The sequence below is a fragment of the Diadema antillarum genome, unplaced genomic scaffold (genome assembly GCF_040938485.1).
Source record: "Diadema antillarum isolate AM-2024a unplaced genomic scaffold, OU_Dant_1.0 scf00000036, whole genome shotgun sequence".
Taxonomy (NCBI): domain Eukaryota; kingdom Metazoa; phylum Echinodermata; class Echinoidea; order Diadematoida; family Diadematidae; genus Diadema; species Diadema antillarum.
Window position 1 is genome coordinate 4,838,337 of NW_027270925.1, and position 24,012 is coordinate 4,862,348.

The 24,012-nt window shown below is 43.0% G+C and overlaps 1 protein-coding gene across 1 annotated transcript; it reads left to right on the top strand.

The window, feature by feature from the left end:
• Nucleotides 1–983: 983 nt before the first annotated feature.
• LOC139745535 (uncharacterized) lies at nt 984–23,997 on the top strand. The gene is made up of 3 exons (XM_071655929.1): nt 984–1,077; nt 22,028–22,811; nt 23,727–23,997. Exons 1-3 carry the CDS (start codon nt 984–986, stop codon nt 23,995–23,997), a joined length of 1,149 nt encoding a protein of 382 aa, XP_071512030.1.
• The last annotated feature ends 15 nt before the right edge of the window (nt 23,998–24,012 follow it).

Below are 24,012 nucleotides of genomic sequence, written 5' to 3' on the forward strand. Positions count from 1 at the left end.
AGCGATTTGTAGTGTAGAATTAAAGATAGAACACGTACTTATAATTTTAAAGTACAAGTAGCTGTGTCTTCATGCACGACCCGTGGCGTGGCTAACTGGTCGAGCAGAATAACCAATTACTCCGTCAGTTCGCTGCCCGTCAAAAGTTCGTGACAGCTATCGAGAGCCAATCGAGGCAGGCGAACGTGTGGCCACGGGCCATTCGTCCCCGTAGCAGCCGCTCCATTGGTCGATGGAGCAGGCAAGGGGAGCATGCGCGAATCTGATTGGTCGACGCGTGAGGCATAGAGAGTTTACGGCGCCCATCGGGGGGACTCCAAGTGATGGTGATACCACTTTACCAACGGGGTGATGGCCCATCCCTCCCCACGCTGGAAGACGTTACTGGATCGGCCCCTGCGCCTGACAGTTCAAAGGGATAATAACACTTGTTGCTCATATGAAACCACCCATGTACGTTCATATGGTGGATGTGCTCTTCATATATAAAGGATCTTGCTGGCCAGTCGCGAGTTCAGACTTACTTGACTATCATCCATCCCCACCACCAAACGCCTGTTCCTGGTCATCTTCCGCAAGGTGACCCAACCTTAGTTTCACCCTTGTGATGATGATTGCGCCGACTCATCCTTCCAATCATCTCCGATGAGTCAGATCTGCTCCACAAGTGACTCGGCAGCAGCATCTCAACGACATCATCTTCTAGGGCGTCGCCACGCAACGTTGGATCCCTTCACGTCTTCAGTCTATATTCCACATCTCATTCCATCAAAAACAAACATTCATCCAGATTGCAACAAAAATCTTCATTTAGACTGCGAAGGTGTTTCTCGTTCCTTTAATGTGGTGTTAACCAGTCGTTTTGGTATAAGTCAGCTGCGAGAGTTTGAACTTTGCATTTGATTTCATCACATTTCCACTGAGGAGTTTGGATACCAACCACCACATTACTTCCATCATCCACCCCGCATCCCACTCTCATCATGCCGCGCTCATTCCTCGTTCGCAGAGTATCCCGACCCGCAAAGGAAAAAACAGCAATGTGGGATTGTTTTGCGGCGGAGACAGCCATTCAGAGTAAGTGTTTTTAATTCCTCTACAATTCAGATGTTCTTCCAACACTATACACGTATTACCCCACCCCTCTTCTTCCATGGTTGTAAATCCGACAAGGGGTTGCGATGCCAAATTCTGGAAATGAGTTTTGACAGGTAGTTCTGTTTATGAGATCTTTCGTACGAAGTTGGCATTTTTTCCAGGGCACTCTCGTCACTCCTAGGCTTGGAAATAGCAAGGCATGAAAGTCTTCATTTTACACCAAACTTAAACAGGTTAAAAAATGGTTCTTAGTCTCGAATGAGCCTGGCGTAACAGCACACCAAGAAAGTGTAATAATGAAAGTATTGAATACCGTCTCAGTATGCAACCGCACAACAATAGTGAAAGAAGGCAGAACTTATAAAGAAAAACTCGTTCTAAATTTAGAATGAACTCTGAGATCAAATGGCTGCGTTTCCGAAAGGAAAACTTCAACTTTTCGCTCAATTATCGTCTAAAATTCAAAGTTTCACCTCCCAGATGGTGTACCTTTCCAAATTTGATCCGAAATCGCTTCTCGCTCCGTCTCTCCGAAGTGAAAACCCACTTACTCTGCTAATTAACTTCTTTTCTCGAAACTCATTTGGCCACAATGAGGGAAAACAAAAGGTAATCGACAAACAAAGATCACGTTCCCTTTTATTTTTTTCCTCAAAAGTTCTTTCAGAATTGATATAGTAGTTGGGCGAGTTCCGAAAGATCGACTTTTGCTTGATTTGACCAGAGATCGGGTCGCACTAGAGAGAAAGTAGGCGGGGAGAGTTCGCCCCACGGGACGCGCGACGAGCCACCGACACGGCAGGCAGCCATGGTCACTGTTACCCAAGTCCACTCATCCAGAACAAAGGTCCAGACGGTCAGAGGTAACACGATGGCTAGCCCGTGGCCTTCACAATTTCGACCCGAGACATTCGGCCACGCGCCCGCATAACTCGCCCGATTTCTGATGAACACAAGAGAGAAAGGGGAAAAAAAGAGAAGGGTAGGGGAGAGGTGGGGGACTGGGCTTGGTCGCATTTCATTGGTGTATAGACTGATCTCGTGTAATCTCTTTTACATCCCTGTCACAGCAAAAACACCCATTCACAGTAGATATGCTTGTCTTTTTTTTTTATCATTGTGATACAGTTATAGTGATAAGGATAATTATGGTAATGCAATGTAGTAACAATGATGATAATGATTACAGCACTTATTATGATGACCATAACAGTACAGTTGCAATACCATAATAAAGCAGTTTTGGGGTAAGTAAATAAAACATAGGCCTACAATCCAGTGGATACATGCAGTATCAAGAAACATGTAAAGGAATAACTGAAGGGTCTGTGCAATTAAATAGAACTTACTACTCTTTCTTTAAAAAAAAAATTCATTCAATATTAGTATGTTTGTCTATTTTGTTTGTGTGTGTGTGTGTGTGTGTGTTTAAAGTTAATCATAGACATGAATATAACGTTTTGGGGGTTTGTGCTTTTATTTTGGCTTTATACATTTTCAAATGCATGTCCAATTTCAGTGATTACGATGTTGTTGAAAAGTTAAGTTTAGATAGCATAATAAAACGGTTCCCCTACACAAGAGATAGAAATCGGAGTTAGACAGAGAAAAATATTGAAAGGTATAGACTGGACTAACTTTTATTTATACAAAGGGACTAAAAAATGATAACAAATGCCTTACTATATGCTCACATGTCGGAGAAAGTGCTTCAGGAAGAAATGCTGAAGGAAGAAACTTGAACCGTGAATTTTGGTATACGATTGTAATAATATCTCATTTTCGGCAAATGCTTTTCAGCGTGCACGTTACAAATATATAGCTTGCTAGTAGCACCCTGGCCTGAATGTCACACGTCGGCTCGTTGGACTTTGTACAACCAGATTTGGCTCTCTATACTCTTTCTAGCTCTTGCAAACCATTTCAGCAGCCGCAAGTCACGGGGTGGGTCGGGTTTCCAACCACTTTGATGCCGCGGGTAATCACTGTGACCCGAGGGTAGGGACCGCTTCTTGTCTTTTCTACAACTACAGCCCTGATGTCACAATTTCAACAATTGTTTTACAACCGCCGCACCCTATCACCCCCTCTCCGATACTCATCTCCCCCCCCCCCTCTCTCTCCCTCTCCATCTCTCTCTCTTCTCTTTCCCTATCTTCTCTCTGTCTATTTCTTTCTATTCTCCCCACACCTTTATCTTTTGTTTACTTTTCTCACTCTATGTCTGTACATTTCCCTTTAAATCAGTCAATCTTCAGACTTGTGATGCAACTTCACTTCATTTTACCCCATTTCCCAATATCATTTCTATTAACAACGACCTTCTTCAATATATCCTGGTTGTTGTTTTTTTTTTATCAATGTCGAAAGATATAACTAATAAAAATAGTCTTTCTTCTACATTGCTGGAGAATTTTGTATGTACTCGAGAAAAATGAAGAGGAACTTCTTCTTTTTTCACTCTTCCAAATCAAGATCTTAACTTTTCTTTGTTTGAGTGTTTTTTTTTTTCAAGAACGCTTTGTTGATATAATTTTTTGTAAAAATTGGGAGGTTGTATAGAGTAATGAGGGCTATACCACAGTTTACATTCTGTCTCTTTTGTTATGGGCCTCTATGATTATTTACTCGGGTAGCGAGAGTCATTTGGCATCTCACGGTTCTAGAAATTCACCTCTGCGTTCGTAATGAGGAAATTAAGCGTCGTTATGTCGTTAACCACTTGGAAAGCACAAGTTTTGACGGCATTTTTTCCCACCGTATCCCGCGACGTTTTGGCTTTTTTTCTTGTCTCGCCGATTACCAGAACCACCTTCGAACGAGAGTTTCTCGATTACGTCTTGTTAGCGGTCTCACCGGGAGCCGGTTCGTTTTGGGGCGAGCCCGAACGGGTGCACCTTGACGGACCTAATGAGTGCTTTGAAAAGTGAGAAAACTTCTCGTGTAATGAGCGATTACACCTTGGGCAAAAAGGAAAAGAAAAAAAAAAGGAAAGAAAGCGAGACATTCCAACACATTTGCGTCATAATCTCGTTTCTCCTTACTGTATTTTGTTGTCATCATACAACTGCGACAGTTTTTCACCAATCACTTACAATAGCCAACCGGTGGCGCTCAACGTAACTCGATTACTCCACCCAGCTAGGTGGTCATGCACATTTACACCAGTCATTCTTGACCGTATAGTTGTTTACTTGCAGTAGTTATTTCATTTTGCAAATCATAGATTCCAATCAAATGACTGTGTTCTCCATTGGTAAATTTTTCAACTTGCCTCTGTCTCTAAACTCGTCATTGTTTCTCAACGTAAATCGATAATCATCCGCCCATGGTAATGTGCTAAACTCTTTTCCTTGAAAAACGTCAATATATCAATAATGATTTGCTGTTTATGAATACAGATATAACAAATTAAGAACTCCACAGACACCATGTCTGCAAGGGATGACAAACACTCCAACATACAATGTAAAAGCAGTTGCTTTGTTCACTGTATAGTCATCTATAGCTATGCAGTAATGTCAGAGCCGGAATATGCACGAAATGCTTGTTAAACAGCGCTTGGGGATGCGTCTTTAATGACAGTCTTACGATCAAAACTTCTCTAATTACTATTTCACGGAGTGCTGTAAGAAGAGCAAAATGAAAGAATTCAAAGAATGGATGAAAACTTCAAAAAAAAGGTTTAAAGTATTTACTTTTGATGGAATATCATAAAGGAGATTTATTTCTCATTGTTTGACAGTGTGAACGCATATAGTCGTGAAGTGTCTTCGCAGTAGGCCTACTATTTGATAAAATTTTTGAAGAAAGAACTATCCTATTGGAGTTGAGAGCGAAGTCTCGACACCCTATTTATTCCCTTTGACCTGTCAGAATGAATTAACTCTCAATTGATTGATTCCTCGTCAGAGAAAGTGGAGCGAGAAGTGCGAAAGGAGTATTTTAGCACTTAACCTCCCCCCGTTTGGTGCACGGGCGTCAGATCTAGCACGCGGCGCCTGAATACAAAACAGGTGGAAAGGAATGTATTAGTTTCACTCGCGTCCTATGTTATTTCTTACTCAAGCGTCTCTGGGCGAGCCCCCTTCGTGACATGTCTCGGGGCACCTGAGTCAAAGGACAGACACAGAAGCCCCTCCCTCCTAGCGTCCTTACAGGTTCATGACAAGTGTATTTGACCCGAGCTCTGAGGGGACACATGGTCCTAAGGGAGTAGGGGGGGGGGGGGGGGGGGGGGGGGAGTAGAGTGGAGTGGACTGAGAGCGTCCGATGCAGGGGACACATAAAGTACCACTATCGAGCTTGTCCAGGGGAGGGAGGAGAGAGGTTTAAGCGCAGTTTCACATACCCCCATGGTTCCGTTGGCTAAAGGCAGTGATGGAGTAAAAGGAACAGAACAGAATTGTAGGAGATTCGTCAAATTTGGACACTGAAGTTTGGGCTTATATAATTAATTAACATGTTTCCCCCTGAATAGTGATTATTACCTGCAACAATAAAATCAAATGTAATTCAGGAGAGATAATGATACCACTTCAGCTCACATCAACTCTCTCATTAGCATGTGCACAAAATATCATTTGAAAAGATTTGCTTTCAAGTCAACAAGTTTAGCAACAAAAACAGCCTTTCCCCATGTAAGCCATATAACTGCCATCGGTTATCGCAACACAACAAACCGTGATGTACAGGAACAAGTTGTATAGTTGTTGTCGTTTATTCCATGTCAAAATAAGAGATGTTATCATCTTATGTAAATGAGAGACTAGTGGGGCCGTGACGTAATCAGCTCATCTAATTTGAGTATATGTTATTGTAACTCTGATAACTGTTTCGTGAAAACTTGGGAAGTTAAAGATTCCATAACTTTCTAAGTTTTAGGTGCGAGTCTTCTAAAACCTCTGCCATGGTGCTTATTTGATTTAACTCTTTTAGTATTATTATTTATCAAAATCAATTTGAGGAGCGGCGCTTTAAAAGATTTATCTCGGCAAATCGTGTGTGTCAAATGGACGTGATCGCCGGCCTAACTTCGTCTCCAAACCTTGATTACTCCGGGTCGAAAATGCTTAACCCAGAAAGAATCGGGCTTGAAAGCATCGCGCCGTTGAGTTTAACATTACGATCGGCACGTCCCTCTCTCTGGGCTTGCTTTTGGCTTCCTCTCAAGGCGTTTCTTGTTTATTGGAGAGCGTCTTACTTTGGGGGAAATTACTTTGTCTTATTTACTCTCTCGACGGGTGGCTAGGAAGACTGAAAGGAATAAAGAAAAAAAAAAGGAGAACGAGTCCAAAGCAAATATTCGGCGTTTTATTAAACAAAGGTATAAGGTATTTTGTCTAATGCCACAAGCGCTCTCCACACTTAAAACTGCCAGTAAATACTATGCTGTTTACCTATTTGTGTTCAAATGTCATCCATTGCTTTTGTTTTTAGTCTTATATTATTATCACGATGTGTTCAGCACATGAGCTGTCTGCATAATTCATGTCCATATTTTAAATACGTTATAGGCCTATATAGTGTACGACCAACTATGATTAGGGCAAGGTTTACATAGACAAATTTAAGATTCACCCGACATATCAAACGTTAAACAACGACAGCAAGTTGGAATCAGTGTTAATAATGACCTCTCTCAGTTCAACAACCTCGTAAATACAGCGATTCTTCACGATGCTCCAATGACCATGAAATAACCAAGGGGAGTTGCTTTATAGCCACCAAGTGCTGTTGAAGGAGAAAACAATGAATGGCACAATAAATGCGCATGCGCACCTGTCGTAACCACCGTCAGGCGCGCTGATGCCATCCCGACCACCCCCCCCCCCCGCCAAAATAACGAAGACATTTGTAATATTATAACTAACGCATGTGTAATCGTTCCTAGAAAGCAGACATTATCTCTCTTAACGATCGTCATTCAGCTCGTGAATGCCTGAATAGTTAATCATCCCAAATGCACTGATTACTCATGAGAAAAGCTCTTCAACAATGTCTCATTGCTATTCAACATTGGGATAAAATTGAGCATTGGGTCAGAACCTATGAATCATGGGAGCATATTATATTACAAGCACTATTTTGAACAGCGCAGTTGGTTGATGACCGATAGCTCCTGGTTGATGTGGGCATGGTATAGGTGAGAATGCGCGGCCGATGTCCGCGTCTCTGGTCCTCTCCCCCCCCCCCCCCCCCCCCCCGTGTTTTCGTGGATAGGCCTACGCGCAACAAAGAGGATCCATTTGTTGTGGTATTTGTGATTTTTTTAGTGTGTCGAGTAACTGTCAACGAAACATTATTGCCATGGCTGCCTGAATTCAGTGGGCAGGGGCCTATACAGGGAAACATTCAAGCTTAACGTTCAGTTTATAACTCTTTACAAGTGGTTACTTGATATACTTTGACGTTACAGAGGCATACCATACTTAAATACCATTAAAGACACTCGTTTCTCTACTCGTTCCGAGCTCTAGTTGGTAGCCATGTATTGCTCATAATATGACATTTAACTCTTTGGTATCTCCGCATAGAGTGAGTCAGGTTATAGATCTATTCATTATACTGCATGGATTGTGATATAAATTGTTGTGGGTTTAGGCATCAGTTATCATAACAACTCGTGATATTTGCAGTGAAACTGCATGATATCAGAGTGAAAACGTTGTCTTCTTTCTATAAAAAAAAATAGAACCTAAAAAAATAATAAAGATTGAGAACAACGTCATACTTCCTATTCAGCGGGAACACATAGTACCAAGTGAATATGTTGCACAGAAATAAGTGCAAATATGAAGCAAAAGATACGATGTAATACTGATCTCGATGTGTGATGAGTTTACCAATGTGATCACAAAACTTCCAACGGCCATTTCATTGGATACGATTGTTACAGCGAAGTTGTACTCTATCCTTTTAGAGTCGAGGTTTTTTTTTTTTTTTTTTTTTTTTTTAGTCTCTGTGCGCACTTTTATTCTAAGACGTCTCGAAGGTTTTAAAAAGGCACACGTGACCCTTCTTAACAAACAGCTTGTGAGTTGCATCTAACTGCATTTTGCGAGAGTAAAAAGAGAGAGCAAGATTCTACCACATACATCTCTCGGCTTGGCAATCAGACAACATATTTCAGCCATCTGTTAAGACTAATGACTGTGCAGGGGTCTTAATTGGCGAGTGTCCTCCCTTAATGACAGTCCCAACAGTAAGTTCCCCTCGTTCAAGAAGACAAAGGCTGGCCTCTATGTCTAACACCATCCAAGAGCCTCTTTGCCCGTGATTGTATGCAAATAGAAGTTCGTTTACATCATCCTGCTCTTCTTTATGGTTGCCATTTTAAGAGAAATACGCCCAATTACAAGCGTTCATATTAAACCAAAGCAGTTCACATTGAAATAACGGAACAACGAGCGGAGACAGACAAAGTTCTGGAATGACACTTCAATATAGTGAACCTTTCGAAATGACTATGAATCGCCTTTATCGCTTGACCTCGATGTCGCATTTTGAATTCCTCTTCCGCTTGTACATGAAATGCAATGCATCTATACCTGTTCTCCGTATACCCTTGTTGACCATGTTGACGTTACAAAAAAGCCTTGTTCCTTGGCAGTCATTCGCAGTGTAAATCGGGTCTTTTCTTTTATCATGTTGATATACAGAAGCAGAATTTATTCGAAATGTGTCATCCTGAAAAGAATTCAACTATATGCACGCTCGAATTACTACAGAGAATGAAAACACTGTGTCAGAGACATCATAATATATGTTATGATGTTCAAGATTTTAATGGCAGGTGGAATGTATGGCATATTATCACGAGCTCACAGTAGAGGCATATATTTTGAAGACTGGCTTGCTGAACTTTGTTGTGAAGTTGGGATAAAGTTTGGTCTCAATTTTGATTTGTGACTCTCCCCGATCACTGCCGATACTTTATTCTGTCTTCAGATGATATTTTACAGAAATGAGGAAAGATTTACCAATTAATGACGAATGATACATTTAATCAACTCTCCTCAGTGGTATATGACTGGGCAGTCTTCTTCGTATCTCTGCAGATTAGCTCACTGTATCTGTTCTCATCTCTGTAACCTAATACCACTGGTGTTCATCGCTGCATAAGATGTAAGAGGAGACTCTACGATTAGTTAACCCTTTATTGAGTCACCTAGGGGGTAACGGCAGGGCTTGGGTTCCAAAGAAATGGGCGCTCATGGTTGAAATGAAACTGTTGAAATGTAGGCCTATAGCTCAGTGTTCCACTCACGTTCGGGCGGTAGCATTCAAATTCTGAATTAGTTTGTGGATTTTAAGGCGTTGAGGAGATGCTCTTATTGTCCAAGAGGAAAGTATACAGAAAGTCATGGGTGACACAAACCTACAGGGAATAATGATAATTTGGGCATTGCGACAGAGATGTGGGGACGTTGAAGAGACTAACCTGGATGAAAAGGCCTTTGAGTTAATTTATCATCATTTTATAAAAACATTTTTTTTTGCCTCAGAATCATTGCTAAATCACGTGGTCTAGACCAGGAGCTATACCGAGAGTAATTCATTCAACATTATCGGCATTCGACATTGGACTTCGTTGACATAAATAAAGAGATAACAAAGGTAGCAAAAAAGAAGAAGAAAGGAGTAAACTCTAAAACCCTTGATACGACTGCGGTGTCGTCATCAAGCCTTTCATCAACCAAAGCTTTCTTGGAAGAACTTTAAATAGATGCGGAGGAGATTACAGGAAGATGACACCAGGAGGAGCGGTTGCAGGTTGAAAGGCGGTGGTGCTCCCGTGGCATTGGGCCAAGATGATGATGCTGACTCGCTCTCTCAGACTGACGTTAACGTTGCCACTGGCAACCGCATCTTCTCTGACATGATGATGATGTATCAAGTGGGATTCCGAAAAGGAAGATGTTGCTCTAATTATTTTCAGTTCATAAACACATGAAAAAAAAAAAGATGGGGCCAGTTTTCATGCCATGTCTTCCCCTTACTGTCATGCTGCCACAGGGAAATAGACACGGAGCGAAATGCCATGAGAACTTTTTATATGATCATACATTTCATAAGTTAAGTCATTTCCTTGGCGACGCTGGTGAGCAGTGTACAATATCTGATGGGGATGTGAAAATCTTATCGATGGGATGCTTGATTGGCTCTGCGGTGTCACGTGTTCGTGAAAACATTAGCAATATCAGTGACTTTTCTTTGATCATTCCTGTGGGATGATAGTGCATAAGTCACTTCATGTTTGTTCGTGTTTGTTTGTTTTTTGTTTTGTTTTTTTGGAGGGGGGTTGTGTGGTTCAATGCATAATTTTAAGGGAGGTCCTGCGTATTTCTTGTACTATATTTTGTCTATCCAAGTTACTTTAATGGAGTAATATCTTTCCAGTGCTGTACTGATCCTGACTTACTGATTCAGGGAACAGGGGGGGGGGGGGGGGTGGGGGGACTCATCCACTACCTCTTTGCCCCCTTCGCATCTTTGAAAATCATTACAAGGTGCATGAAGTTTATTTGGGGGAAAAACAATATTTGCACGTACAATATACTAAGTCCAAACAGAGCCGACACTTGCACTCAGTGGCTAAAAAGAAAATCCTGTTTGAGCCGAAAGATGATCTCACTATAAGCTTACCAACACATAACGAATACGCCGTTTGGGCCAGAGAAGCGAAAAAGCATGTTGAAATATTTATATCCTATGAAAAGACTTGCATTAACCATTCTGTCCGCGAATGAATCATTTTTTTTTTCTTTTTATTCGTCCTGGGTATGGTAAGCGAAAGCTACCGTCGTGTGGGTTGGGTGATGGAATTCGTGACTGCGAGGTAACCGAACGAGGAGAGTGAAGAAGTCGTCAGAACGGCTCCATAAATTTAGTCTAAAATTCCTCCCAAATCCCTTCGCTGATGAGATCTTGGATTTGACTGACATTAGGGTCCTCTCCCTTCTTTTCTCTACTCTTCTATTCTCAGCCCATGTTTTTCCACCCATCACACTTTTTTTTTCCCTTTTGAAAAGGACAGGACATTTACGAAAGTAAAAGCAACCACAAAACAACAAGAAATCTAGAAGGCTTTTCACTCGCTCAATCGAATCGTCTGCGGCGGCGCGGCAAAAAAACGGCCTGTTAGATTCCAACGCACTCTACTCTCAGGACGGGTGGCCGCGCTTGTGACCATATTTGGTCATTTGGTCGCGTGGCAAGTTGTCTGCTGAAGGGGGAGAAACACACAGCCACTGCACCGAGCGACTGATGCGCTCATCTCATCTCCTCGTTGCCGTTTTGATGGAGGGGAGCAGGCCGCCGACGGGTGGTGGCTGGTGGGGGAGGATGGACCGCCCGACAGATTGTCGTCACTCATCTCCCTCTGCTCACACATCTCCCATTTATGTTTGTTGCGGTGTTTGTTTGTTTATTTATTTGTATGTTCATAAATCTATTATTATTATTGTAAAAAATGAAATTGAAAATTACTATAATAATGGTATGGCCAGAATCTTTATCATGTACACGTTACTCGGCTTCATTCAAAGTCTCGTAAAGACGCACAAATTATCTGTACAGCATAGTAGTCCCTTCAAATATAACCTGTTGAAACGTCACAAAAACTTTCATGTTTGCCCTATTTCTCTTCACATTTAAAGACGACTAGCTTTGAGCGTAGATGAGCCTGAAATGGCACTCTCCTGACAAAATAATTATTGGTTAGTATGTAACTATCAGTTCGAAGGAGAATTTGGTTCCAGGTGTCGGTTTCAGGCAGCACCAGAACTGGGCTAAGCCAGGAAGCAAATCGAATCCTCCCTCTCGAAAACAAACTGTAGCTAGCACTTTGGTGAAGGTGTTGGTATATAACTCTTCCATCCCGCCTGAACCCCCCCCCCCCCTCCTTCCAATCCATTACTCTTATACATCATAGGGTAGATGCATACCGCCGTTCGCCTCCGTGTTTCATCATACAGCCAATGTTTCGGCGGGTCTGCTCTGTGTGCATTTTTAGAGGGTTTGCTTTATTTTCAGAGTTAGCAAATACAATGTACCTAGCTGTTGAATCGCTCTACTTCCTCCAGTCCCAGAGCAACGATCAGAAATCCTCCTTCCTAAATACCAAACCAGTAAATCTGTCATGGCCCCTATCCGAGCTCTTCCGCAGCGCATTATTCCGAGAACGAAGACATTTGTATTTCGAAATCACCCATTTCACCTCTTTTTTCCTTTTTTTGCTGTTCCTCTTCCCCTCCTTGATTCCACACAAACCGATTATATACAAAGACGCTTGAAATAGGTGGACAAAATTGAGGTCGAAGTCTTGAGACAAAAGGGGGAAGAGTATCGATTCGCCCAGCGACCCCTTTGGGGAGCGCAACTTCGTCATCACCTCGACAAAAGTTCGAGCTTCACCAGACCGCGCTGTTGATTCAAGGCATGGAATCAAACTCTTCTGCCCTTTTGCAGCTCACTCTCCGCACCATGCAATGTGCGATGGTTTCAAGTCACGTCCGAGAGTCAGTGACCTCCCCCTATATAGCATCATGTCGGCATAAAGTCGTTTGAATAACGCACTTGTTTTGACTACCCAACCAGACAATTCAGTGCAAAATCGACAGTTTTCTTGTTTTAACGAAAATATTTTGAACTCACGTAGAATAGACAAGCGAAGAAAATTGTTCACAGTGGCGATGTATACCTGTCCGATTTCTCGTCGATAATGTTTATAACTTAGTTGGAGGAATTTGTCATTAGGTGTGCAGCGTTAACTATCAACTTTGTGCTGAGCGGGAAAGAAAAATCGGGACCTGCCGGCTGAACTTGATGAGCGTCCTTCCACGCTTTGACAAGAGCGCACGCGTCCGCTGTCAATCACGTCACATGACTTCCGGTCGCTATCCCGTGCTTCTCATCTCGATGGCTGTCAACGCGCACATCACGCCGTGAGACGGGCCGCACACTTTCTTTTTTATTGAGTAGCATGGAGGGTTAGAAAAACAAGAACCAACCGGTGGTGAAGGTTCGGGTGGGGGTGGAGGTATGGACAAATATAAATTGAATTTGGATAGCAGAGATGGGACCACAGATACATATGGTCTGTCGCGTGGGTCCGGTAATTACGTTAGAATCAGATAAGTAGTCTTTGTCAAGACTTGTTCAGTAATGGTCAACGTAGGTGCCCCCTGGTCATCTTGCTTGTAAATATACGACTTGAGTAGCAAATTTAATCGCGATCATTAGTGTGTCTTTCCTCATGATGTATCGGATTCTACATAATATGAAGCCTGGTATAAGGTGGGAAAGACATGCATCGCTGAAAGGTGTATAGGATTGCTCTACCACTGTACTACCGGTAACGTGTTGGGATTCGTGCGAGCAGAGATTGGGTGATTCGCGGGCCCCTTCGCCAGACGTCACTGAGTACGACAGGTGTTGGGCAGTGCCAGTGCTGCGAGCTTTTTGAAGAAACCCCGTAGGGAAACTCAAAATCAAGCCCATCTTTCACTGATTATGAGTTTGTCACGCAAGTTCAACAGAGCAACTCCCCTCCCTCCCCCCCCCCCCCCCCCCTCCCCACTGCGATTTCTGGCTCTCTGAGTTCAGGCAATGATAACTATTGTGGTGATGAATTGATTTTCCATGCTGAACATGGTGAAATTTGATGTATATTTTGCGTGTAGCCATATCTCTGTGTTTGTCAGTGATTGTCGCTATTTCGGGAAATCTTCACCGTACTAGAATAAGGATAAAAGCAAGAAATTAAGGTCTATAAAGAAGCTCCAATGTCATCTTTTTAGATAGCATCTTTTACACCATGGTTAAAGTACAGTTAAAAAGACCGTAGTGAATCCAACAACGTCAATTACGGTGACTAAAATAAAACGTAAGTAAACTTCGCTAGTGATAAGAAACCATTGAAGCGTAATTGAATGCATGCTACAAACTGTCAGCACTTAAAATTTATCATAAAGAGTGAACCGTAGCAAATAACGCCCTTTGATCAGCAGCACAAACCTAAACCAAACCATGGAGCTACTATGATCAAACGGAGTTAGGTGCCCTCAACCATCAACTCCTTCAAAACCGATGTCTGTCCTTCCGAGCAGGCGATAGGCCAATTTTGTTCCGCCTGTGCGAGCGAGCGTTGCTAGGTCGAGTACGTGTGGGAGAGGGAGGGCGGGAAATGCGACACGCGACAGTCGCATGTCGTTTGATTCGACCCATGGCAGGCACGCGCGCGAGCGTTGGTTACGCGGGTTTTCAAAATCAGATGAAATGCTAAGATTATGATGATACGAGTAAACTGTCAATATGGTGTTTATCTTGGACATATTCATATGAACGACAATCTCTGTCACTGGTCACTCCTATCATGTGAGTTCATCCAAAGTCAGTTTTCTTTGAATGAATACTAGGTGTCTCTTTTCATACGACGCACAAATCATATCGCAAGGCTTTTAGTAATCTCACAAAGTTATCTTTTTATATTGTTGGCACAGAACTATATAGTGCAGGAATCCTTATTTCAACAAACGTTTATTTAACAAACAACAAAAAATAGTCAATGGACATGAATCAAATATGACTTGGGCAATTACATTGACCTTAATTATAAACACACACACACACACAACTACAATCAAAGAAACAAATAAAAGCACGATTATAACGTGTTTATGAGGATATCAAGACGCCTGAAGTCGCACAGACGTACGCTATGCGGTATGTAGATTCCTATAGCGTCTTTCTTCTGTAACCTAAGGGCCTGCATACCACCTGTGAGGCGAACGAATTAGCGTGAGGTAGGGAGGGAGGGGGTAGGAGTGGCAAAGAAAACAGCGACAACCGAGGAAAAATTATGAATGAAAACCCAAACTGAAAGTCCGACGTGACCCCCGCGCGAGAGAGTGAAGCTAAATTCAGAGGTCACGGGGTCAGGCATGTCAAGCTAATCATGGACAAGTCAGGAACAAATTGAGGAGTGATGTTTAGAAAGGACGGCAGGCGAGGGGACTGTATTTACTATTGCATCGGTCGGTTTTCGCCGAGGAAGAGCGGTGAGAAGAGAGGGAAGAAGAAGAGAAGGGAGGAATGGATAAAGTGGCATAAAGGAAGAAAACAACTGACTGTAAGTTATACAGGAAAAATCAGAGAAATAAAAGAGATATATGATGTCATAAACCTTATTAAAGTTTTTTTTTGTCATAGTGATAGGTTGTAAAATGGATATAATATTATATGATAAGTAGAATGGTGCATAGACAAAATTGCACGCCGGTACTACAATAGAGAATATGTGTGGCAGTGGGTAGTATATAAGTAGAAGTAGTAGTACTAGTATTTGTTGCTGCTATAGGCAACCAAACACTCGATCAATTGACCAAGTAGTAACCATATCAAGAGTGAAAGAAAAACCAGTGAAATACAGTACGATTAAAAGAAAAGTCCAGAAAAATAATTCAGCCCTTCTTCATCGGTTGAAAAGAAGAAGAAAAGAGAGAAGGAAAAACGAAGTGGAAGACTTGTGCCCGAAACCAGTTATCCCCCAAACGATTCTTTCCAAAGTCAAGTGAGGACAGGCGTAACGCAATACGGTCAATAATCTCAAGATGGATTGTTTTCTGCGATGGTAATGGAGCAAAAAGAGAGAAAGCGGTATTTGGTGTCAGATGGAATTTTGAGTGATAAAGCCGATGACTTGCACGACACGAGTGAGCACTGGTGAAGCCAAGGGACAGACTCTGGTAGTCTCAGTTCAAGGAGCTGGGTTGATGATACGCTTTACTTCCAGTAGAAGCCTTGTCCTTCACTCATGAATGATTTTGGAAAAGAGGAAGAAGAAAAAAAGCAGTCAAAGATATTCTACTTTAAGCGACGATGATCATCGAACACACACGACACAGAAACTTGCCGTTCAGTGTAAGCGATTACCAAGTATGAATTGCCGCTGAAGATGATAATGGAATGTGCAATCATATTGGGCTTACATTGAGAAACTTGCTGCATGCACGGAAACTAGTTCCAGAATGTTTACTCGGTCAGCAATCGTCAGCTATCATTTTTTTTTTTGACATCTACGGAATATTAAACATGTATTGCAAATAGACTTTAGTTTCACTTTATTTGTGACAGAAATTACAAAAAGACTTTAGTTTCACTTTATTTGTGACAGAAAAAGTGTTTTTCTTATTGAGATATTTCCAATTGTAAGCTGGTTTTAAAACATTAATCAGTCTAAAGAATTGATTACCAAACCGTGCAAATGTTGACGGCGTACCAAAAAAAAAAAGCGTTTCCAGTTGCCCTTGCTTACTGCTCTCTGTATCGTTCGCCTGTGCCACTCCCTGGCCGCCGAAAACTTTTTCATCTGTCACCAAGGGCGCTTATCTCATCAGTTCTCGAGGGGCCAGCTTTCTCCATGTTTTAATTAATGGTCACATATGCATCCAAAGCCCCTGCCAAGACCGGCAGAGAAATGTTATCAATCAGATCAAATAAATATCACCACGTATTTTTAGTTCAAGGAGGAGGGAGATTTCGCTCTTCTTGTGTTTCGCGCTAACCTTTGCTGACATTCAAAATAACGGCACCCGCAAAATCGCCACCCCCTGTCTCACTCAACCTTAAAAGAGAGTTCGGAGTATGAGGGGCTGGGGCATGAAGGGAGACACAAATGGGAAGGGAAGATGAGCGAAATGTGAAACCAAAGAGCCGCTTTCCGTCGCTATGTTAAGATGATATCTGCGAGTTAAATGTGACGTGAAATGTATATGTGCGCCTGTCAGACAATCAACGAGTCTGTGTTTCCCAATCCATGCTTTCAATTTCGTATTAGGAGTTATGGAAAAAAAAAAGAAGCAAGAAGAATCGCTGTCATGGCTTCAGTCACTTTTTACCATCCCCCCCCCCCCCCCTCGCTGGGGAGAGATTGCTTACGTTAAGGAGAACACAAGTTAACGGCGAAAGAGAAGGGGAGATAGAGTGAGAAGGTGAGAGAGGAGGAGAGAGCCAGAGGAAGAGAGATGGAAAGTGAGTGTGTGTATATGTGCGTGTGGTTATGTTTTCATGGCACGTGGCTGTGAAGAAGCATGACCATATTTGGGTACAACCGGCGCGCGCCAGTGGTGGCTGAAAACCAGAGCTTCAAGTTAAGTCCTTGATCCGACGGCCGCGTTGTCTGCGCAACATATTTTCCGGCATCCTCCTAAATCGGGTCTTTTAACGTCTCTGCCATCATCCCCGTTTGAACTGTTGGCGACGTGGTGGTCATGATGACGTCGTCTCCTTCTCGTCTTACCCTAAATTGTGTCTTCTCCTTCCAAAGAAACATCGGCTCATTGTAATTTTTACTCTCTTTCCCCCGTTAAGATCAAGACAGTCTCGCCGATGGAAAATGTCTAGATGATAATGACAAGCAGCTATCCCATAACTTTGTCTCTCTGTGTCCACGTGCCTCCCCTTCTCGTAACTGTAACAACTTGTGTCTTTGTTGGCATTTTTACGAGGTCGGCCCGGTTCCAATCGGAAACGTTTCATTAAATTAATTCCAATCAGACATTTTGGACCTAATGACATCTACGTGCAGCCGAACCGCGCTCGATAATCATTTTGACACGCTTTTTTGCGCCACCGCTGGAACCCTGATGTAACTTGCATGTATTCTGTGGGACAATATTGTCTCTTGTACTTCGCGCGACCTTGCCCGCCAAATAAGTTACGGAATGGTGAGTGCCGGGGGACTGAGGCAGAAGTAAAATCAAAACAAGTAATTTTTCAAATGAATTGGCCATCCAGCCGCAAATCATGCCTCTTTATGCGTAAAACAGCTTTGACGTACGTACAGTTCAAGCAATGTTCAAACATCACCATTACGAGCCTTTTCACCCTCATGCAAATGAAGTACAACCCTTTTAATCAGTCCCCTGTCTGTTTAATCTATTAAGGATGAAATGCACTTTAAAAACGGACGTGTATGAAACAGGCAGCATTCAAAATGGATACATTTAACAAATTCCGGCTGAAAATTTTCTTTTTGTCTATGCCAATACGTTTACGGAGCTATCATCTTTAGGACAAGCGGGCTATCCTTTTTCTTTCATGAATTGTTCTTTGTTAATTTTGTTTGGTGAGTCATCATCTTTTCGGTAGTGTACAAGAGGATTTAACTACTACAGATGCAAGCAGCTGCGATGACTCTCGTTTGCTTGCTTATGATAACCTTCAATCACGGACACTTGAATCACAATTTACTTTGCAATATTCTCAAATTCTAATGGAAATCGAGCATTCATAAAGTTATGGATTATGAGATTTGATAGCAGTTAATGTGAATGATTCTAGGATGTAAGAGCAACACAGGAAATACCAAAGCAACGCATCGCGGAAGGTCTAATGTTCCATCTGCGACTGCCAGTCATCTGTAATATCATTTTTCAGCAGAATCGCGCATGAAGAGAAAACAGGCCAAAAACGGAAGCGTTTTACTTGAGAGAGAAAGAATCGGCTAGATCACGTCTGCATTTCTGGCGTCCAACTTACCGGATGGTCTTTTCCAATACCTTGTTGTTAAAACATAGTGTTACATCCCAAGACGGGTCTAGTTTGTTTTATCTTCACGCTATCGTGTCATGTACATATTCCTATATGTAATATACAAGGAGCAGGCACTGCAATAAACGATTTGATATTATTCTACAAGCAAGACCTAACAAGTGGCGACAACCAACGAGCTTGCAGCATCAGTTGGTTGGAATGCCACGGCACGAGGTCCATCAGCCTGGTGTCTGCCACGGTGGACCGCGATGATAGCGATGGTGGGCGCTGGGGCCAACTGGGATAGATACAGAGAACAATAGTCTCGGCTTTTTAGTCGCGTGCCGTCGCTTACGGCCAAACGCATGATTGTTATGATTTGAGAACCTTATCATGATATTAAATAGGAGATATGTTTTTTTTCTTCCTTGACTCGTTAAAACTGAGACAAGTGGGTTGCGTGTTAATGAGAAACAGTTGTTCAAAAACCGGTCGTTACTAAAGATGGCGAGATGGTCGCCGATGTGGACTCTAAGACTAAGTAGACCATCTGAAGCCATGTATCTTTTCTGAGATGATGATGGATGTTTATCTCCTGTCTTTCTATTTCGGCCTCCCCTTGCTGGGTCCCCTCGGTTCGGCAATCAACCTTTCCAACAGCTGTGCGACTCGTATTGAATCTTCCCACTCGAAAGTCACGGGAGCTTGCGCAGTTGATTCCTTCGGTGACGTAAACCAGGCATCGTCGAGTATCAGCATGCAGTTCAATGATAGAAAGAGAGCTATAGAGCACTAAAAAGAACAACAACAACAATAACGGGAGGACCGAGCAGAAAGGAGAGAAGGGCAAACTCCTAACGAGCGACAGAGAACTCGTCGTCTTAACGAGATGGCAGTGGGTAGTGGGTAGCTAATGATTGAACGTGTGTCCGACTCTCACTCCTTCGACACAGCTCCCTCTGTCGATGCTTACGTCATAGTCGCTTTTACTTACCAGATTTGCTTGAGGATGTGGGGGGGGGGGGGGGAATAATCGACGTCGACATCAGACACAGGGTTGCCGGCGGCATTGTGACGTAGGTACACCACTGCAACGTCACAGGTCTTAATGCAATCGCAATTATAGTCGTAGTAATCGATCGGCTGTGGTCCGTCATTGTTTTACAATCTCCTTGGGACATAACGATCCATAATCACGTGTAGAATATAGCCACGGAGCTAGAAGAGATTAGCTCCATGATATAACTTTGTGTGTGTGATAGATGAACAAAGATGGATACACAATGTATACATAAATGACAGGAGTAAACGATTAACTCAATGAGGAAGAACATATCAAGAAAATGTATACAGCGTGCTGAGCATTTTTGAGTATGAAATCACAGAAACATACGTACCTTACAAGAGCATTGAACTCTAACAGACCATTTCTGGCGTTTAACTATAAAGGGAAGGGGCAAACAAAACATGAATGCAATGGAACGACAGTATTCGTCGGAGGCATTCTGAACCATTCTACAAAGCAAAATAACGTCGCCAACATTTGCTCCAGCTCTACTTTCTCTGACGCTTATTCAAAGCATTTCAGAAATAATGGATTTTTGTTCTTTACCCTGACGGATTCGAGATAGATACAGGTGTACTCCAATATTTAATTCAGTAACCCAAATTAAATTTTGTTCTTCTCATCTCTGTAAACAGAACGGACAAAATTTTGAGTCCTCATAGCGCTCTGGCTGTATGATCACCTTCATCAGTTTGACGTAGAAATAAACAACCTTCCTGAAACGTTTCGTCCATTGTCGCTGGATGTTAAAGTTCTGGTAAAGTTTTAATATGCAGCATGTATATTGGAAAAAAAAAGTCGCATGAACTCGCCGCTTCACTATTTTATTACTCTTCTGTCCCACCCCCCCCCCATTTCTCTCTCTCCCTCTCTTTCAATAAGTCTCTCCCTCTTCCCCCTTTGCCTTCATTGGACGGATGAGTTGATATGTTATCGACACTCGTTCATTGATGCTGTCACACAGAAAGGAGAAAGCCGCCTTGTCACCTGGACAGTGGGAAGAGTTTACGGCCCTTTTGCCCAGGGCGACCCCGTAAGATACGGCAGGGGACGTCCCTTAACTCTGGACTGACGTGTTCCACTCGCGTGCCCCCATATCACCGTTATCTCCCCTCAACCAATCACTGCGCAGGGATCATACGCCTTGTTTATTGCTAACGATGGAATGTCGAGTATTTCGGTTTATTCTTATTCTTCTCCATCCATTTTTTTTTTCTCTGTCTTTTTTTTTTTCGATCCGTCGTTGCCAGGGCTCCCACTTTGACCCCTAGTTCGCGAGCCGGGGAGTTTGTTTTCTGGGTGCGGTGTATTTGATTGATGCGCAGCGCCACGCTCCTGACAGCTGGCACGCGAGCTTGATTAACACCCGCGCGGTCCCGCTGCTACAACTCCGCCGACTCTCTCCCGTCATCAATCGAAGAACCGCCCACGGAGCAGCGAGAATTATACGGGCAAAACAGAAACTTTCGTGGTTGTCATGGCTTGTTTTCGCTCGTCTGATCAGAAACCTCGTCGTGACATTTGAGCATGATAGAATGCACATTCCCGTTTCTCTCTCTCTATTTATCTCAATGCAAGACGAAAAACTATTGGCTTATAAACAGTACAACTCGATTCACTTACACGCCGGTTTTGCGGATATGTTAGCCAGAAAAGTGTTATCAATATCCAGATTGACCATGATTAACATAAGTTACAAGCTTCATTCAATGGAATTTATCCTACTCTGACGCCGTCATTTACCTACACAGGTTTATAATCTCAATTGTCAAATTACAGCAAAAAGCTAACTTCGAGTATATCAAAGGGCAATTAAAAAAACAGTAAAGCTACTAGGAAGTTACTATTCACTTTGCCCAAAACACCCCTTTAGGTTCATCTGATCATGCTTTTCTTTGTATTTCCACTCAGCATTGTGTGTTGTCTTAAAATCGCACAGGTTTATCACAAGCAGGCAGCGTTACTCAACCTGGTTACATATGGGTGACGATGTCACTATATCACAACCTGTTTTTAAAACTGGTTAATAGTCTTGTGCCTCAGTTTTCGGTTCAAAGGCATTGTTCTAGGATGAGATTTTCCTGGCATGGACACATACGCCTCGGCTAATCATAACAGCTGAAGTTATGAGTGTCGGCGGCAGATATATTTTGAAGGTTACGACTTCGTATTTGAAGCAGACCCTGGGAGTCCAACTTTATATAAACAAGGGAAAGTCACTAGCATATCGGCATGTGTTGCAGGTTTAACCTGTTATTGCAATCGAGAGCAATCAATGTTTCTGACTATTAACCGTCTCCCATTTCGATTCTTTTCTATTTCTAGGTTACTATGGTTACTCCAATGTCATTCAAATACCGTCTGCCACTCCCATCATGTCCGTACCGTCGCCGCGGAGCCGACCTTTCCTCTTCCACGCCACCGCCGCAGTCCCAACTCAGACAACCAAACCGAGGCAACGTAGAGGGCGCCCTAGGAATGATGCTGTCGGCAAAAAGAGGGCCCACTCCACTGCGATAACGACCCTCAACATCCCATCACCAGAGGGTCTGCTCAAGACAGTGGACTCGGCACAAAGCGGACTCTTTATCCTCTCCAGTCTCGCAGAGAAAATGAACAACTCTGAGAGCCGATACCTTGACCAAGCACATGGACTCTTCTATCCCAGCGACATCAGCGGACTAACCAGCCAATCGTCCGTGCGACAGCCAAATGTCACGCTGAACTTCGGCGCGGTGTCGCTGACTGCCCAAGGCAGCAACATTCAGCCTGCCGAAGGCTCGGTCCCATCGAGAGACGACCGCGCCACCACCCCATCCAGCCCCATCAAGGCCACATCTCCCTCGAGTATGATCGTTGCCACTCAGATCGACAGCCAGCCTGTGAGTCCGATGTCGGCAGAGTCCAAAGCGAAGGCGACATCGCCGGTGATGGGGGCCACCATGATGCCAGGCCACTCCTGCCCAGAGTGTGGCAAGAGCTACAGCACCTCCAGCAACCTGGCGAGGCATAGGCAGACCCACCGGAGCGTGACCGACCAAAAGGCCCGGAAGTGCCCCCACTGTGACAAAGTCTACGTGTCGATGCCTGCCCTGAGCATGCACATCAGGTACTTGTCTCTTGTCAGAGTGGTAAAAGATCAAAGTACATGAACAACAACAACAATATTACCTTGGAATAAAATCACATTGCACCTACGGGGATAGCTATCAGGAAAATCTTTAAATTGTGCAAGCGTCATGGGGAAGTCTAGGGCCAACAGGAGGGGCTCGAACCGGTATTTCCTCATCGTACTGGATCTTCGGTTATGTTGTAGACATATTAGTCAATGAAAGTGAAGAAGATATGACATAATATTTGTAAGCATAAAATTCACTCCAGAATTTTAGCTTTTCAATTTTAGCTTTTCAATTAAAAAAGGTAGTAATTCGTGGCAGACAATCAACAGGACAGTCCTCAATTTTGTTGTTGGACATTTCATTGGCTGACTGGAAGACAGTTTCAATCTCAAATATATTACAAACAAATTTAAAGTTACTTCTAATTCAGAGTTAATGGAGTACGGCGGGTTTTTATGGGCGAGGGAAGATGGAAACTGCGAAGATAAGTGAAACTAGTTTATTCATATATACGAAACTGTCTCGCCATAAATACCCTGTGATTTGTGAACGAACGTCAGGTGTGGTTTAGTTTGTATAACCCAATATTTCGTATAATGATGCATTATTTTCAGGAAATTAATTCATTCTCATTAACGCCCTAAATCATACGTCTTGCAAGCGCAAACTTGAGTAAATTGCAAATGAAGCTCCTGGAGAACCGACAGGGTGACGAATATCCATGGAACAGAGGCGTCAAAGAAAATGTTGACAAAACATTCACTCGATTTTACGGTTTCGATTTCATACTTCAGGACATACTACAGAGTCTGTGGAACACAAAATCAACACACCGCTTTGCTGATAATATGCTAAGCAACAAAGTTAATCTTTAATGTTTTTATCTCCTTTTCCCTTTTTTTCAGGACCCACAAGCTTGGCTGCAAGTGTCACATATGCGGGAAGTGTTTCAGCCGTCCGTGGTTGCTGCAGGGCCACATCCGGACGCACACGGGCGAGCGTCCTTTCGCGTGTCCCAAGTGCGGCAAGGCCTTCGCCGACAAGTCCAACCTGCGAGCGCACATTCAAACACACTCGACTGTCAAGCCGTACGTCTGCCAGAAGTGCAACAAGGCTTTCGCGCTGAAAAGTTACCTGTACAAGCATGTAGAGTCGGCATGCTACCGCACAACTTAATGTGTGCCAACTGAT

Coding starts and splice junctions, on each gene's coding strand:
- LOC139745535 (XM_071655929.1), top strand. CDS start 984: ATGCCGCGCTCATTCCTCGTTCGCAGAGTATCCCGACCCGCAAAGGAA. Junction 1,078..22,027: donor GGCGGAGACAGCCATTCAGA/GTAAGTGTTTTT, acceptor TTCTATTTCTAG/GTTACTATGGTTACTCCAAT. Junction 22,812..23,726: donor GCCCTGAGCATGCACATCAG/GTACTTGTCTCT, acceptor CCTTTTTTTCAG/GACCCACAAGCTTGGCTGCA.